This window comes from Oryza glaberrima, chromosome 3 (assembly GCF_000147395.1).
Source record: "Oryza glaberrima chromosome 3, OglaRS2, whole genome shotgun sequence".
Classification (NCBI taxonomy): Eukaryota; Viridiplantae; Streptophyta; class Magnoliopsida; order Poales; family Poaceae; genus Oryza; species Oryza glaberrima.
The window spans coordinates 15,445,089-15,462,507 of record NC_068328.1 but is presented as its reverse complement, the minus strand read 5'-3'; the positions used below and the strand labels follow the sequence as shown (position 1 = coordinate 15,462,507).

General features: G+C 41.6%; 2 protein-coding genes and 1 non-coding gene across 3 annotated transcripts; all 3 read right to left on the bottom strand.

The window, feature by feature from the left end:
• Positions 1 to 676: 676 nt before the first annotated feature.
• LOC127765363 (E3 ubiquitin-protein ligase EL5-like) lies at positions 677 to 2,020 on the bottom strand. The gene has a single exon (XM_052290244.1). It carries the CDS (start codon positions 1,686 to 1,688, stop codon positions 846 to 848), a length of 843 nt encoding a protein of 280 aa, XP_052146204.1. The 5' UTR covers positions 1,689 to 2,020; the 3' UTR covers positions 677 to 845.
• Positions 2,021 to 12,677: 10,657 nt separating this feature from the next.
• On the bottom strand, positions 12,678 to 12,780 carry LOC127769140 (U6 spliceosomal RNA). Its single transcript, XR_008016707.1, has one exon. It is a non-coding gene; the product is annotated as a U6 spliceosomal RNA (small nuclear RNA).
• A 2,445-nt stretch (positions 12,781 to 15,225) lies between these two features.
• LOC127768056 (E3 ubiquitin-protein ligase Os06g0535400-like) lies at positions 15,226 to 15,961 on the bottom strand. The gene has a single exon (XM_052293566.1). The coding sequence runs from the start codon at positions 15,784 to 15,786 to the stop codon at positions 15,340 to 15,342; it is 447 nt and encodes a 148-aa protein (XP_052149526.1). The 5' UTR covers positions 15,787 to 15,961; the 3' UTR covers positions 15,226 to 15,339.
• Positions 15,962 to 17,419: the final 1,458 nt, after the last annotated feature.

Here is a 17,419-nt window from a genome sequence, read left to right as displayed (position 1 = left end):
AATGTTCAAAATCTTAATGAAATTTGGTCGGCCTAACAGCGTATCGATGTTCAGAACGACGAGCGTCGGTCGGAGTCACTGTACAGTTGCGGAGAGCAAGGGGAAGTAACTCGCATTGGCTGACAGGATTGGTCATTTGGTCCATGGGAGAAGAAGATGCCAAGGAGGAGGTGAGAGCTAGGACAAGAGTAGTACATAAGCTGATGCATTTGCTGCATTAGGGTAAAGTACAGGTTTTACTTAAGCTGAGCTTAGCAGAGACAGAGCAGCTGTTGTTGGTTTCTGTAACAGGGACGGCAGGGTTTAGTGTTAGTGTACTCAGATATTTGTCAGGTAGGACTGGGGTAGTAGTTAGTAGGAGTAACTGGTTTTTGCTTTTAGTCAAATCTTTTGCTTTCGTGTCCAACATGACCACATGTGCCTACACAGGACACAGATGATGCTGCTCTCAACAGAGAGATGATTGAGATCACGAATTTGACATTTTGCACTAATATATACTACTGGGTTAAAGATGTGTTTTTTTTTTTTTACTTCTTCCACTCAAAAAAAGAAGTGATTTTTACTCTTCCAAGCACTGGAGATGAGTAGATATTTTATTATGCAAAATAGTAGCAGGAGTAATTGGATCATCCATAAGCTATGGCAATCAACAGCAAGAAGAGATTTGACAAAATTCATCCAAATCTTGTAACTATATTATAGATTTATATATAGTTGGTTATACATATTGGGGATCTGTACACTTGCTTCCTCTCGATGCCTCAATGGCTCAAAAGGAGAAGAGTGGAACAAGAAGAAGAAGAGGAGGAGGATTGGGAGTTGATGGAGGAGAAATCTCGCAATCAAGAACCTGGCTGCGGCTTCGTCGCCGGCCGCGACGCGCTGCTCTCGCCGCCGGGGAGGCCCATCTCCACGTCGCGGTCGCCCTGCGCCGGCGCCGGCGGGGGCGGGGGCGTCGCGCCGCCGCAGCCCAGCAGCCGCCGCAGGGCCGCTATCCTCGCCGCTTCCACCACGGCGGCGACTCCGGCGATGGGTCCCGCCGACGGCTGCGGCGGGAAGGCCGGTTGCTGCTGATGATGGGACGGCGGAGGCGGCGGCGGCGGCGTTGCCGCGGCGGCGCCGCCTGTCCTGACGGCGTCCTGGGAGCCGAAGAAGAGCACGTTGGTGGGGAAGTTGGGCGACTCCGCGTCAGCCTCCGGCGGGCGCACGGCGGGCGGCGGCGGCGGCGCCTCGTCGACGACGGCGCAGCGGCAGAGCGGGCAGGTGGAGTTTGACCGGAGCCACATGTCGACGCACTCGACGTGGAACCCGTGGCCGCACCGCGGCAGCACGCGGGCGGACTCCCCGGCGGCGAGCTCCGTGATGCAGACGGCGCAGTCCGCCGCGGGGTCGCCGCCGTCGCCCCCCTCGGCCGCCGCCGCCACCACCTTCGTCGGCAGCGCCGCGATGGCCGCCTCGTCAAGCCCCCTCCCGCCTCCGCACCCGCCGTCCCCGGGGCCCCCGAACACGAACCGCGCGCGTCCCCTCCCTCCCCCACCGCTGCCGCCGCCGATCGTGGGCGCGGCACCGCGGTACCTCTTGGCGCAGAGGAAGAGGTAGAAGCACACGACGAACGTGATGAAGATCGCCGCCGCCGCCGCCAGCATCGTCGCCGCGGCCGCCACCGACGTCCCCGTCACCGCCATCGATCCCTCGTCGCCACCGAGTCCGCCCCTCTCCTCGCGTTCTTGGCCGCCGCCGCCGCCGCAAGAAGAAATCTGAGTGTGAATTGGGGAGTGGAAATGGAATGGAATCGAGCCGCTGTGCACAGGAGAGGGGGTGTTATATACGGGCAAGTGGTGAAGGATTTGGAATTGGAATTTGAATTGGAATTTGGAATTTGGGGAGAGGATAAGAAGAGGATTTGAGTTGAGTTGAGTTGAGGTGAATTAAATTTGGACGGGGAGGTGGGTTTAGAGGGAGGGAGGGAGGAGGGGAAAGTGAGTGAGTGAGGGAGGGAGGGAGGTGAGGAGACAAGGGGAAGGGATATAGTGGTGTGAGTGCCGACTGGTCAATGTTGGAGGGATAGAGACACATCAAAAACAATTTTAAAAGGTTTTTTTGAAACTGATTATTAGTAAAAAGAAAATCTATGTATTTTGGGATTAAGAATATGTGAATTGTGGGGTGATATGAGTCACTGAGCGAGGGCGATGGACTACGGAACCATTCGAATTTCTTGTGTCATGATTTGGAGGGAAAAGTTTGTTTTACTCGCACAATTGATTCTGTTTGATCACTTTTAGTCTCCTAAGACTATTTCTAACTCATTTTATGTCTAAACTATTAAAGTTGCTAATTGTTTTTAGTTACATGTAAGATCTCATATATCCACAGTTCCATACCGCCATACATTTCATATCTGATTTAATACAAAAAAATTGCAACATCATATCTCTCGGAGGTTATAATCAAGACAATGGCCAACCACATCAAGTGCCTACAAGCTACAACATAAACACCCACTACTAGAAATCAAACATGAACATGGCATCCAAATGCACTCAACTTTATTCAGGTTAAGGCTGTGTTTGGAGCATTGGGTTCCTAACCCCTGCCTATCGTATTCCGCGCGCACGTTTTTTAAACTGCTAAACGGTGCTTTTTTTTTAAAGTTTCTATACGAAAGTTGCTTAAAAAAATCATATTTATCCTTTTTTAAAAAAATAGCTAATACTTAATTAATCACGCACTAATAAACCGCTCCATTTTTCGTGCACACCGTGCATGTTGGGAACGGATGATTCCATGTGTATATGCTCGCACACATGCCTATGAGTACTCACCCTCTAATAAACTTATCATGCAGAAGATAAAAACACACCCACAAAACATAATTATAGTTATCGAAATTTAAACTCTAATAAATGGAGTCATATACACACTACTTTGTCACATTGAAAGAGTTATGTAATTATTTATCACATTGAAATGTAAGAAACTAATGGTAGTGCTGGTACGCACTAAAATATAATAATTATTACAATATCAAGATAATTGATGCATGGTGTGCACACTACACTGATGTCTTTACGTGAATTAAAAATATCATGGAGAGGTTTTAGTAAATGGCCAGTGGTAAAGAAAAGAAATGATTAGAAGGAGAACGTACACACCTACATCTAACATGCTTGTACACACATCACAACGTATGCACTCACGAATATACACTTTTACACTTGTTTAAACCGAGAAGAGACTCGTATCACATTCGGAATATTTGTAAGCACTGAGATTTAAATTAAACCCTTAATAGTGAATACAACTTCACTATTTTAAATAGCATGACATTAAATAGCATGACATGTCAACTTTTTTATTGATGTGATAAGAAATTAATAAAGTGAGAGATGAAAAATCATGTCTATTCCCAGTACGAACATCTTTTATATGTTACTCATGAGTATGTGTGAGAGCATGAAATAAATACATGGAAAAATTACAAAATCATCCCAGAAGTCATCTGAGGTTTAACATTACACTCCATAAGTCATCTTGTTGCAAATGCTCATCACTATACTCGATTTTGTTGCAAAAACTACCCCAGTGCACACGTGCTTAACCATCATCAGCGATTCTATTTGTGCAATCTCCAAAAACTGTTAAGATTATATTCTTAGAAGTATTTAATTTTGTTAAATACCACGTAGACGCATCACAATTTATGAAAACATATCGATTCGGTTAAGCACACATATACTAGGACGATTTTTTAACAAAATTAATTAGGGGTGGGGATTTACAATAAAAATAACTTATGTTGTGGAATGCCAAACTTCAATTGAATTATAGGATATATTTTTAATTTTCCCAAAATACATTGTATAAGCTAATTTAATTATCAATTAAATACCAATTACTTATGGGACAATTGCTTATTTCTACCCCGTTTTGAACCCCTAACTACCAATTTGACCCTACTTTTTGGAGTTTGCTTATTTGACCCTCATTTTCAAAAAGGAAGCTCCCGTATGACCCTGATGACCCTGTTCTGTTAAGGGCAACTAACGGTGTTAACTAAAGCACAAAATATCTCTTCTGCCTTACTCATTTGACCTATTACATGTGGGACCCACCCATCAGTTCTCTCTTCTCCACCCCTCCTCTCCTCTCTACTCTCTTATCTTCTCTTCTCTTCTCTTCTCCTCCACGGATCGGCAAGACGATGAGCCGGCACCGGTCTTGGTGACGACGAGGAGTGGCGGCGGTGAGTCTGGGTGGTGGAGCTCGAGCTGCGGTCAGCAGATCTGGAGCCGCCGCCTCCGCCTCCTCCCTCCTTCCGCGCGCCTGTGCCTTTGCCGCCGGCGCCTCCATCATTACGCGTCGAAGCCACCTCCTTCTTTCCTCCACGCACCGGCTGCGCTGCCGCTCCCTCCCTCCACGAGGCGCTGGCAGCGTGGGTCTTCTCCCTCAGCTGCTGCCGCCGCCGCCGCCGTTCCCTCCCTCCACGAGCCGGCGAGGCCGCTCACCCCCTCCATGCGCCGCCGCCGCAACTTGCCCCTCCGTGAGCCGCTGCCGCCGCTCCCTCCTTCCGCCCCCTCAAAGCGCCGCTGCCGCCGCCCCATCAGCGCCGCCGCCGCAAGGAGAGAGAGAGAAATGTGGATAGGGTTGGGTGGATGGATTGGGTTTCCTAAGGGTATTCTGGGTATTATGAATATTAGTTGCATTTCTTTTTTTATTTTAAATCAAAACTTAACGGGCTAGTGGAAACAGGGTTAGACGGGAGTTTCGTTTTTTAAAAGAAGGGTCAAATAAGCAAACTCTAAAAAGTACGATCAAATTGGTTGTTAGGATTCAAAACATGATTAAATAAGCAATTGCCCCCTTACTTATTTGTCACCATTAGAACACACACCTCAAATGGAGTGGCCTTAACAAAAAAAAATATTGGCCTTAATGCATGTCAAACTTTTGATTTAAATTCTATAGGATATATATACTCGGAGAGCGTGCCATAATAAAAGATGTTTTCTCAAGGCACCGTACATAATAGCCATTGATGAGTTAAGTGTAGGGCCTAGATGGGCCGTATCTATGGCAAATGAATGCCCTAGATGAGGAGCAATAATGGAAGGATGGGGGGCACTGACTTCTCTGTTCGCGATAATTAAAAGCCTATGTGTCCAAATTCATAATCCGTTCTGTCATTTTGCTGTAGTTACAGGACCAGGTACAGTGTCTCCTTTGCACCGTTCGATCGACAAGCTTTGTTTCCAAGCTGAGCTGAGCCATTTTATTTGCTCCTCAGCGCATATGTACAAACAATATGATTATATACAGGTACTACTCGTAATTAATAATCGACGGCCACGGTTGGTGCTTAATTGTGCGTGAATTCGTAAACATAAAGCTTGTTCCCGCCGTACTAAACTCGGTAGATATTGAGCGATACTCTTTGTCCCATAATATAAGGGATTTTAACCTTTTATTTGTACAGTTTGACCATTCGTCTTATTCAAAAAATTTTAGAATTATTATTTATTTTATTTCTGACTTACATTATTATCCAAAGTACTTTAATCATAAATTTTCATTTTTTTATATTTGTACAATTTTTTTTAATAAAACGAGTGGTCAAAAAGTGCAAACAAAAAATTAAAATCCTTATATTGTAAGGACGGAGAGAGTAGATAGCATGATTGGTTGTGGTAACTTGGTTCGTACCTACACACAATGTGACCAGTTCCTAACCAGAAGTACTGACTGATGTGAAGCTTTGTTAAAAAGAATATACTGAAAAATGCCAAATTTTATAGTAAAAAATGGTAAGTATGTCCTTAAAATTCGATTTTCAAAAGAAGTAAAAGAAAGTTTGTTCTAAAAATATCTCCCACTAAATGGTAAGGTTAAAAATGTCAATAAATCAAACATGATTTGTTATGTTTTGCAGTATCTGGACTGCAGAGGCTGGAGATGTATTTCCTATCTTTCATCGTCTTAAAGAGAAAAACGATATGTTCATTTTTGCCTATGATAAGATTTGTTTAAGCTATACTAGCAAATTCATTCAGTGGGATTTGCCTAATTTGGAACCTGTTGGTGCGCAATTAATTAATTAATTAATTAAAATCCGGCGGAGGCAGATCGGAATCTCCGGCGGGACGGACGCCTGGAGTCGCGCGGTGGGCCGTACGGAGGCAGGCATACAGGAGCTTTTCCCGGTCTCCTCCCTTTCATTTCACTGATTAGGTTCTGTTGATTGTCCTAATAAGTTAAAAAAGATTAAAAATTAAATTTTCAAAGTTATTTCTCAAGTTGATTTTAAAATATTTTCAACGCAGTTTTTTTTCAAGTTATTTTTAGATTTATAAGAACAGATATATAAAAATCTTATCTACAAATTAAATTTTATTCTATAATAAACTGATGACACCGGTTCACACCACAAAGATAGAAAATATTGGTCTCATGAGTACGTCTTTTAAACTACTAAACACTATATTTTTATTAAAAAATAGAGAAAAAACATTTTAAAAATGTATTATTAATCAGCTTATTAAATTTAAATAATTAAGACTTAGTTATGTGTTAATGACCCATCATTTAACATATTTCTTCATTTTTTTCTTCTCCCAGACACAGATCAGCAGGAGGACGAACCAAAGCCGAAAGAAAAGGCCAGGCAGCGAGTGGGCCGCCGCTAGCTGCTCGTCTCGCCGCCGATTGCTGCCGGAAACTTACTCATTTCCCCACTTTAATTAGTTGTCCATGGTGGATGGATGGACTCGTCCCTGTGGGGCTCTGCTTGCTGCCTTTTGCTGCTCATCTTTTTCTCATTCCAAACAGCCGAACCTGCCGACTATATGGCGATTAATTCTACTACCTTTTCTTTTCTTTTTTGGCCGGTTTTCCTCTGGGGGATAATGGGGCCAAGATATGTGAAACCAAACCAACCCAGTGTTATTGCTCTCAGATTTGTGCCACTATTATCTTTAATTTCTCGTTTTTTCTTTACACCTTAATTATGTATTTACCAACTATCGCGATCTCGCTACCAACCGGTGGCACCCAACTTCCTTCTTGACTACGTACTCCCTCCATACTCATAAAGGAAAGGAAGTCGTTTAAGACAATATTTAAGTTAAACCTTAGGAATATAAATCATGAATAACTCTTAAATTGTTGAGTTTGAAAACGTAAAAATTATATGAATAGATTTGTCTTGAAAAATATTTTTATAAATATATATATATATATATATCACTTTACAATAATTTTTTTTATAGAAACAAGAAGTTAAAATTGTGTTTTGGAGAACGTGTCGTTACATGTCCAAAACGATTTTCTTTACGAGTACGGAGGGAGTACGTATCTACCGTTGGCAATCTTTGTCTATACGTAGCGGTGGCACTGTTTCAAATGTACTGACTGGGTTTGTATTTGTTTTGTCACGTACGTTGTTTTGGCTGTATAACAGTGTACTAGTAAAAGGCTAGTTTCTCGGAGAGAAATACATGAGCAATAATTTGCGGTTAGTGACTAGTAACTCTGAGACAACTCAATTTATTGATAAGATAAGTGTCATTTGCACATACTATTAGAGCAGGTATAATAGCAGGCTATAAGCTAGTTATAAACATATTTCGAGAAGATAAAGGGTTATTTTGGTTTGATGCCAAAATATGTCCTACAAAATTGTTGGCATTTTAAATAGTAGTTTGGCTAGTATTTGGTTTGATATCAAAATATGCTACTAAGAGACATAAGTTGTCAAAAACATTTGGAATTATCAAAATTTGCCTATGGTTTGGTATTGCTAGTATTTTGGCATGATAGCAAACCAAACAAGCCCAAAAGAGAATAGAGAAAAACAGTGGGCTAGAGATAATTTGTAGCCAGCTGCAGTACGGACTATAAGATGCAATGTGTGTACAACAGGTGAGACCAAATATTAATAGTGTATTATATGCTTATACTCCCTCCGTCCCCATATGTAGCAACCTAGGATGGGATTCGAATGTGTGTAGTCCCCATATGTCTATTCTCATCCTAGATTGCTACGTCTATATTGGGACGGATAGTAGGTAACTATTTTATGAATCGGCTATTAAATTGACTATAGATGATCTGGAGCTAGTTATTGGCTATATTATTAAACTTGCTCTTAGCAATAAAAAGAGAGAGAAAAAAGTAGTGCTAATGTTTAACCCTCAGGTGATGTGCAGCATGTGCTAGCGTAGCATGTACAAAGTTTTTAACCGGTACTGAAGGGAGTATATGACAAGCTGTAGTTGATGTGATTTTCTTTTCCAAAACACAGCGTGAACGTATACGCTGATCATATACGACCACGCGAAATGATCAACCCTGTTTGCGCACGCGTATATGGACGCTCTATCCTTACGAGCACTTTCGAGTGATTGAGTTTTTACATTGATAAAGTTACCACATTCTCCCTTCGTTTCATATTTAACTTTTTTCTTAGCCTAACAAATTAAGTTTGATAAATTTTATATAAAAATTTAGTAACATCTAAAATAGATTATAGTTTAATTAAATATAACATTGAATGTATTTTGATAATATATTTGTTTTGCGTTGAAAATACTACTACATTTTTTTATAAATTTGATTAAACTTTGAAAAATTTGACTAAGAAAAAATTCAAACGACTTATAATATAGAACGAATTACATATGAGTATATCTTTCTAGTTACCCGTAAATCAAAGCATTAGTATTAAATTTAGAACTTAAAACTCGCGCGAATATGTTCTATCACAGGAAATCTAAAAGTTAGCTTTCGCTCGATCGATTCGAGAAATTTGACCTGCCGACCAAACAGGGCGATATGTACTCCCGCACCATATGTGATTGGCAGCTTGGCACATTGTACAGTACTTCTGCCTCACTGCCTCAGGATCTTCACTCTCTGGCAACTGCAATTGCAAAGCAACAACACAGCCACAGCCTCCTCTGATCTGGAGCCTGCAACTACTCTCTCCGTTTCACAATGTAAGTCATTTTAGCATTTTTCACATTCATATTTAACTGTGAAAAATATAAATGTGGCGCACAGTTAAATATGAATGTGAAAAATGCTAAAATAACTTATATTGTGAAACGGAGGAAGTAATATTTAACTGCGTGGCTATCCTTTCACGACGAGGGCGAGCCACATATTTGCATGGGCTTTGTCACCGACATTTGCTCCAATTATGAGCGGACCAAAGGTCGGTCGTGGAGCTCTCACGGCTACACCATCCAATTTCATCGCTGTAGGGCACGAGGCCCACCGTACAGGCAAACATGGTAGGCCAGGTTTATATCAAGTTCAATAATATAGTTAATTAACTGATATCACATAATTTACCACCAATCTAATAGTCCTTTGCTGTTGATATACACTAGAATATCATTAATATATATAGCTCACCTCTCTAGCTCTCACAAAAGTACTCCATCTGTTTTAGAATATTGGATGTATTTATTTCGTAGGGGAAAAGTCTTAGGCCTCTTTGTTTAGGCTTATAAGCCAACTTATAAGTTGAAAAGTCTAAGCTAAAACAAACAAGCAGCTTTTTCATTTGGCTTTTTTGAAGCCATAAGCCACTCTAACACTATTAAGCCAAAAGCTAGGTTGGAGAAGCTTTTTTGGCTTATATGAGACAGATGTATGACTCCACCACTAAACTTAGGACATTAAATTCATTGGCTTATAAATCATATAAGCCAATAAGCTAACTTAAAAGTCTAGGCCAATAAGCCTAAGCCTAAACAAAGAGGGCCTTTAGACCAACAATTACTTTGCGAGGATATAATTTTTGTTACACAAAAATAAATAAATAAAATTCATATTTAAGAATACTTAGTTATGATTATATTTTTATATTATCTAAAAAATGATTATATTTTTATATTAAATAAAAGATATCTTATTAAATAATTGTTGATTGAAGTCTTATCCTAACAAAACAAAATGTGTCATATATTTTGAAATGGAGTGAGTAGTTTATTAGAGCTTATGATACAACTGACTATAAATGCTCACTTTTTATCTCTCTTCTTCATATAATTACAAATATAATGTTAAAACTTACATCTTAACTTTCGAATTAACTATTGTTACGATCTTCACTTTTGGACTACTTACGTCAGAATGTAAAGTCTTACCGTAAAACATGATAAAAAGAAGTCTTACCATAAAACTATATTTCATTACATTGGTAGTATATCTGTGGCTTATAAGCTGTAACTAAGAATAAATAGAGTCTTGATCCTAAAATAAACAAACTTAGTATGAGATATCACACATAAGTGTGTTTTGTTCTGGGACTAGGTGAGATGGAATGAAACCATCCGTGATTTTTAGGGTTGGGATGATTCCACTCGCGTGTTTGGTTTGTAGGATAAGCTAATTTGGTTTCACTTGGCTCCACAATGGGCCCAACTGAAGCAACGTATATTTGGTGGGAATAAGTTCACTTAGGTTTCTTAATTTGTCGCAAAGTCTGAAATTCTTCCTTGAACCGAAATACCAGCCCATCCGCCAACCTATAATACCGTGTCAATTTTGCTCCCTTGGTAGTATAGTGGCCGGTTTTTGCAAATGTGGTAAGTGGGACCCATGTGGGCCCCACATGTTAATGGCCCTCTCTCTCCCCCGCGCGAGCCTTGGAGAAGGGCAGCTGACCCGAGGGGGCGGGGGGGGGGGGGGGGAGGGCACCGATGGGAGGGCGCATGACGAGGACACACAACCTGCTGGTGATCTTCATCAAACACCACAAGTTGAGGAGATCACTGACGTCTTCGACATGGTGACGCTCTACGGCACGCGGGAGCTCTTGTACCGGTCCTTCTACTTCGACTCGGACCGCCTGGAGCACATCCACGCGCTCGCCATCGCTAACGATGACAACGAGAATCTCCTCAGTAGGCGGCGCACCACATTTGAGGCACTGTCTGGGCTTTGGACCTCGCGTCGGAGCAACAGATGAAGCTACGGTTCATCATGGACAGGCGACGTTGCCGCTCCCGAGGGGGGTACTGCGGTACGAGTACATGAGGTCAGCATTGGAATACTTCAACGTGATGCGGGCGTGGCCATCGCTGGCTTCGACACTGTTGATCATGATGTGGTCCTAGCTTGTCTTCCACGATGCCGACTTCAGGTGGGGGGAGCCAATGATATCCGACCCCGTCACGCTGTTGGAGGAGGTGATCCCTCTTCCTCATGCACGGCAAGGAGAGAAAGAGCATCAACGTCTTGCTTGGCCTTCCAACATCTGTCATGGACGTCTTCCAAGTGCTCATGGACGGGGGAGGGCGCGTGACACGGGGGAGGGGGAGGGGGGGAGAGGAGGGAGAAGAGTTGGCCGCTAGCATGCATATGCATGTCTCACATGAGTCCAACTCATCACGTCAGCCAAACCTGGCCACTATGCTGCTGAAAGACTAAAGTTGATACAGTATTGTGAGTTGGGGGATGGTCTAAACCTGGTATTTCAGTTTAGAGGTGAATTTTAGACTCGGCGACAAAATGGATGACCTAAAGTCAACTTATTCCTATCTGGTGGAGCAATGGCTTTTGTCTGTTTCAACGTTTATAGTGCTAATGTGGTGACAATTGTGAAGACATATTCAGTTAATTAAACACTTGAATCTAGAACGACTTTGCTACTAGAGGACCGGTCAGGCCAGCTGACCATGCCTTTTAGGGTTTATTCGGTTCGTGGAATTTCCAAATTAAAGGAAAAGGAAAAAAATAAAGAAATAGGATGTGCACTTTATTTCTTAGGAATTTTTTCAAGAGGTCTCACCTCGAGCTAAGAATCATATGAAAATAATAAGGTTGTAATACTACAAGTCTACAACCCTTAACAATTTGGTAAGAGGTCTCACATCGTGCTAAGATTCCAAAATTTGTCCGTTGAAATTCTTTTTGAGATACCTGCTATCCGTTGAATAAAATGCAAAATATTTTTGTTGATAACGTATAATATGCTATTGCTGAGAAATGTGCATATGTACATGAGTGTTTTGTTATAAATTTCTGTTAGTGTACTGTTTGCCTTCAAGATTACTATTACTATACTTCAATAATAGGTAAAATATAATTTAGAAATGTCGTTGCGTTATCAACTGATGAATGATAAATTACAAACCTAGACCTAGGATAGTCACTCTCCCAGAAGAATAATAGATAATAATTCAATTAACAGTAAATAAGGAAGAAATGACGTTATGCTCCAATGAAAAATAAACAAAAACCAAGGAAGAACATCCAAAACACAGGATTTTACACTTCAATGGAGATTTGCCAGTACTTCCGGCAAAAACAACAAACAAACGTATTTTTCAATCACGGACCAATTAATGAAAAGCTGAAGAATTCAGGGCTTTAAAGTTACAAATGAAAGCTCTATATATTTTAACAAGGCACTGGAGCGTATATGTAAGCATCAGATGTGTACAGCTAGAAAGCAGCAAGAACTAAAAAAAGGACCTATCTGTAAGATGTTGCAAAAAAGAGAGGCGGTGGGGCGTATATATAATGGAGAAACTGCGAGGGAAAAACTGCAAAGATGTAAGGGCCTGGATGTAAGAAATAAGAATAGGCGAGGGCGCATAAAGAAGGCCCAGGGGCATATCTGTAACAAAATGTATGGCCTCCAGGGACCTGGACAGAATTCTCAAAAAAATTTGGACTATTTCTCGATTTGTGCGTGTCATCCTTGCGTAGGGGCCATGCTAATCTTCTCTGTATCGTTCCAATTTTATCGGATGTCTCCGAAGAGACGCCAGGGCAGTTGGCGCGCGGGTTTATAAGTTGGTCTCATCGTCCCTAGGATTCTGATGTGGTGCTAACCTCTCTCGCAGCGCCACCGCACAAGCCATCGGATCTCCATCCAACGGTCCAAAGTGGCCAGCGCCACCCGCGCGGTAGGATGCGCGTGGGCTGCACCTTCCGCCGCGGCCCAAATCAGCGTACGGACCATGGTATTTCGATTCTCCCCCTCCCGGCCCACATCACATGCATGCTGTAATCAAGTTTGAGCATTATCCGCCCGAACTGATCGTCAATTTCAACACGTTTAGGTTAATTAAGAATTTGAGCCACTGATTTGATTTGGTTAATGGTTTAAATTTGATTATTTCATCTAGTGATTTCGGTGTTCAGTGTTGCCCTGTATATAATATCTTGCCATGTAATACTGCTAATTGCTATCTGAACAATTTTGGCAGAAGAATTTGTAGCTTTACGTTAATACTGCAGTAGTTTTGCTCCTCGATAATTCAGTCGTAATCCTTGACAGCCAAAACTTGACGTTATTGCTAATCAATTGCCAAATGAATATTATGAATTACTCCATATGCTCAACCTCAATTGATTGCTGAACTTTATTCTTGTAATTAGAAAACCTGCTCTCTTCATTAGAAATTTATGAACAGAAAATTCTTGCCAGGCCGGAAAAAAAAGTCGGAAACTGATATTATTTGCAGATATTGCAGGAACTGCAAAGCCCTCTGAACTTGCCAACAAAAGTTTGTGCGTATAATTAAGTAGTAGAAACAGAGCCATTTATTAAACGGTTTTGCTATACTTCTGGCGACATAATTTTCACAAGATTACAGACCATTTTTAGCTCTTTGATTTTAGTCTAGCAAGAATCGTGCCGCTAAAGTACTTCCTCCGTTTCATATTATAAGACTTTGTAGTATTGCCCACATTCATATAGCAACATGCATGACCATTTAATTACCCATCCTATCAAGCTTTGGCCATCATGAGCAAGAAAAGAGTGATATACGCGTAGAGTAAATACTGCTAGCTCATTTTGGTTAAAATTACATTTTAGTTACATACTACTTACACTCTAACTTTACATAATTGCATTATAGTTACACACTACTTATACTATAACTTTGGATAATTACAATGAAATTACAGTAACTGTTGTAATTTTTAAATCTTTTGTAAGCATTTAAAATTTATCTGGAACACATTCATATGAATTTTTTGAAGTTCGTTGGTCATACACTCATACATAAGGGCATGCAACATATTTTGTGGCCCAACTGGAAACCAAGCCAGACCATGATCGTGCGGAGGTTGTATGGGCCTGTCGATCATGGTGAAACTTGATTGTATTTTGCCTCTGTTTTGTGACAACATTATTATAGATATTATAATAGTCCCTTTATCAAGGCCGTGTTTAGTTTTCCCTATATTCCTAACTTTCCATCACATCATATCACATCAAAAACTTTTCTACACACATAAATTTCCAACTTTATTTCCAAACTCCTAACTTTCTTCAAACTTCAAACTTTTTTCAGAAACTAAACACATCCCAAATTATGCTCCGATTCTAGTCTCCGAGAAGACCGGATGCTCCGTCACCTGCTCCGCTCGCAGCATTTGTTGCCTCTCCTCCCCAACCGAAATCGATGGTGATGGAGACGAAGGATTCATGGCAATTTGTAATAGATAGAGCCAAGAGCTACCTAATCGAGGCTTCCACCATAGTGGAGGTTGAAGTTTCTATGGCAGCACAAGTGAAATAGAATTTTCCCTTGATGATTCGCTATCGATGCCTAAGGAGAAGGCCATAATCTCATAGATTTGCTTGCTATAGGTGTGAAAGGCGGTTTGCGCAGACTGTGTGCACAGATCTAGAGCGCTCCTACCTACTCTTTGTGCACTAACTCATTCAAAACCATTAATAACTAACCTAAAAGAACCCCTAGAAAAGACCCGACCAAAAAAAACCCAACTAAAAGCTAAAACCTATTAAAAGAAAGGGACGACTCCCTTTAATTGTTAGGGTTGAACAGCTAGAATCATCTAGCAGGACGAGCGATTGAGAGGGAAAGCTTTTTTTTTCTTCACGTATGTCGGTGGAGTTTCATGAGCCTCATTTTTCAGGACACCGTCTTATCATTGATAGATAAATTCTCTTTTGTGACTATCAAATACAGTATTACGTACTCCCCCTATTACATATCGTTAAATGTTTTGCTTTTGTCTTCAAGTTATTTTTTTAAGTTCACCAAATTTATAGAAAAATAAACCAGTATTTTTAACACAAAATAAGATAACAATATAATATAAAAGTATATTCAATACTGGATTTAATTAAACTAATTAATATAATATATTACTATATTTTTTATAAATTTAGTCAGCCCTCGGAGAAAATTTACCTAGGTTTCGTAAAAAAAAACCTAGAAATATCATCTCTTACAGGAACAATGAACGGAGAGAGAGTAATAACCATTAGCAAACAGTAACAATATATGGAAAAGAAATGGAGGCTATTGTTTTGATCGAGATAATAATGATCAATCAGAGCTCCTACGCAGACGGGCTACGCGTCCACACCACCCGCCCGTCGCCGAACTCGCACGCCATCCTCGCCGCCCTCGACCACGCCGGCGCCGCCACCGCCGCCGCCGCAGCTTCGGCCACAGCGACGGGCGCCTGCCCGTCGGCGCCGGTGACGACGGGCCGGCGGCAGATCGGGCACTCGGCCCGCAACGGCAGCCACCTGCCGATGCACTCCGCGTGGAACCCGTGCCCGCACCCCGGCAGCGTCCGCACGGCGGCCGCCGCCGCCTCGGGTTTGGAGCACCCCGCCGCTCCGGCGAGCTCGCACAGGCACACCGCGCACTCCTGCGCCGCCGGCGCTACTACCGCGTCGCACTCCTCGCCCAGCCGATCGTGCTGCGTCGTCGTCATCAGAGCAAGAATCGCCGCAGCGGCGGCGGCCGCACCAGCGACCATCGCGCCGGCCATGACCATGATCGAGTGGAGGGCCGGTGTGCTCGTGTGCGGTTTATAAGGGTAGCCGCTAGTGAGGAGGAGGACGACGAGACGAGACGAGACGACGTGGATGCATCAACGGGGTGCATGTAAGGTGTATGATGAAATGCGGTTGAGGAGGCGCACATCACACAACCGAAAGAACCCGACATGCCTGAAAGCGATATCTAAACCTTTTCTTTTTCTCTCTCTCTTTCACAGTGTTTAATTTCCTGATGCTTAAAGAAAGGAATACAACTAGTATTAAGCTAGTTAGCTGATCCAGTTGTTGGAGAAGTTTGTTGCATATATATACAAGCGTGCTTAGCATGATGAGAGACCAATTATATGCGCCCTTAAAAGAATTATGGTTATGTTACAAGGGCTGATATGATCCAGCCTATTTTTGCCCGTGCATATTAATTAAAATTAGGATGATGGAAATACATTCTTTTATTATATACGGATGATTCCATACATATACCGGTGAGTCCACCCGTTTAATTAACGTACACACATTCAAATTAAATCCCTTGCAACACACGAACAACTTGATAGTTCAAAAAAAAATCACATGCATGCATGAATGTTACAAATTCATGCGCAGACTGAACTTCTAACAGCATTGGAAAGTTTTGAGATGAAAAATTCACCCTCCCTTGCCTGGCAGTGGTGAGCCGAGTGACAAGGGGTTTCTTTTCCCTTTGTGGAAAATATATATAGTGGTAACCACCTATGTAATAAAAACCTGAAAACTGCTGCTGGATAAAAAATAAACACCTGGATTCATCCACATCATTAAAAACTTTACTCATGATTTAATCTGTGAGTAAAATTTTTACTCTTAATGACGTGAATAAATCTTAGGTATCTATTTTTTAATCAAACAACAATTTCTATATTTTCATTATTTATGTGGCTTTCACTGTATATTTTTACTTCTTTTGTAGCGAAGCCTTTTTAGGTTCCAAACTCTCCTTTCTCATTTTCTACGTGCGTGCTTTTCAAACTGCTAAACGGTGTGTTTTTTGCAAAAAAAAAAGAAAGTTTCTTTTAAAATCATATTAATCTATTTTTCAAGTTTTTTCTAGCTAATACCTAATTAATCACGTGCTAATGAACTACTTCATTTTTCATGCCGGAAGGGAGTGTTCCCAACCAATACAAACGAACACAACCTCTCATGGGCGTTCGGTTTGACCGAAAAATTCGTCTCGGTCTTCGGTCTTTCGGTCATTTCTGTCGACGTTTGATAGTCACGACTAGGATATTTGGACAGTATAGGGATCGTTGGTACCGGGGTATATGTGAGATTGAGTTAAAAGAGATGGAGACAGAGATTTTTATACAGGTTCGGACCCCCTTATCTTACAGGTAATAGCCCTACATCCTGTTAGCCAAAGCCGGTGTCACTCTTTGTTCATCTAGATCACACAAATACAATATTTGGGATAACATATCTAACTATTGCTGACTTGACGTCTAGAACTCCAACTCGTAGTTGACGACAGGGTAGTCTTCCTCCTCGAGTCCGTACTTGGCGAGATCAGAGATGGCGCTAGATCCCTCTTGCTGGCTTCCGTAGGTACCGGATGGGGTATGGCTAGGCTAATCTCTGATGTCGAGATCTGGC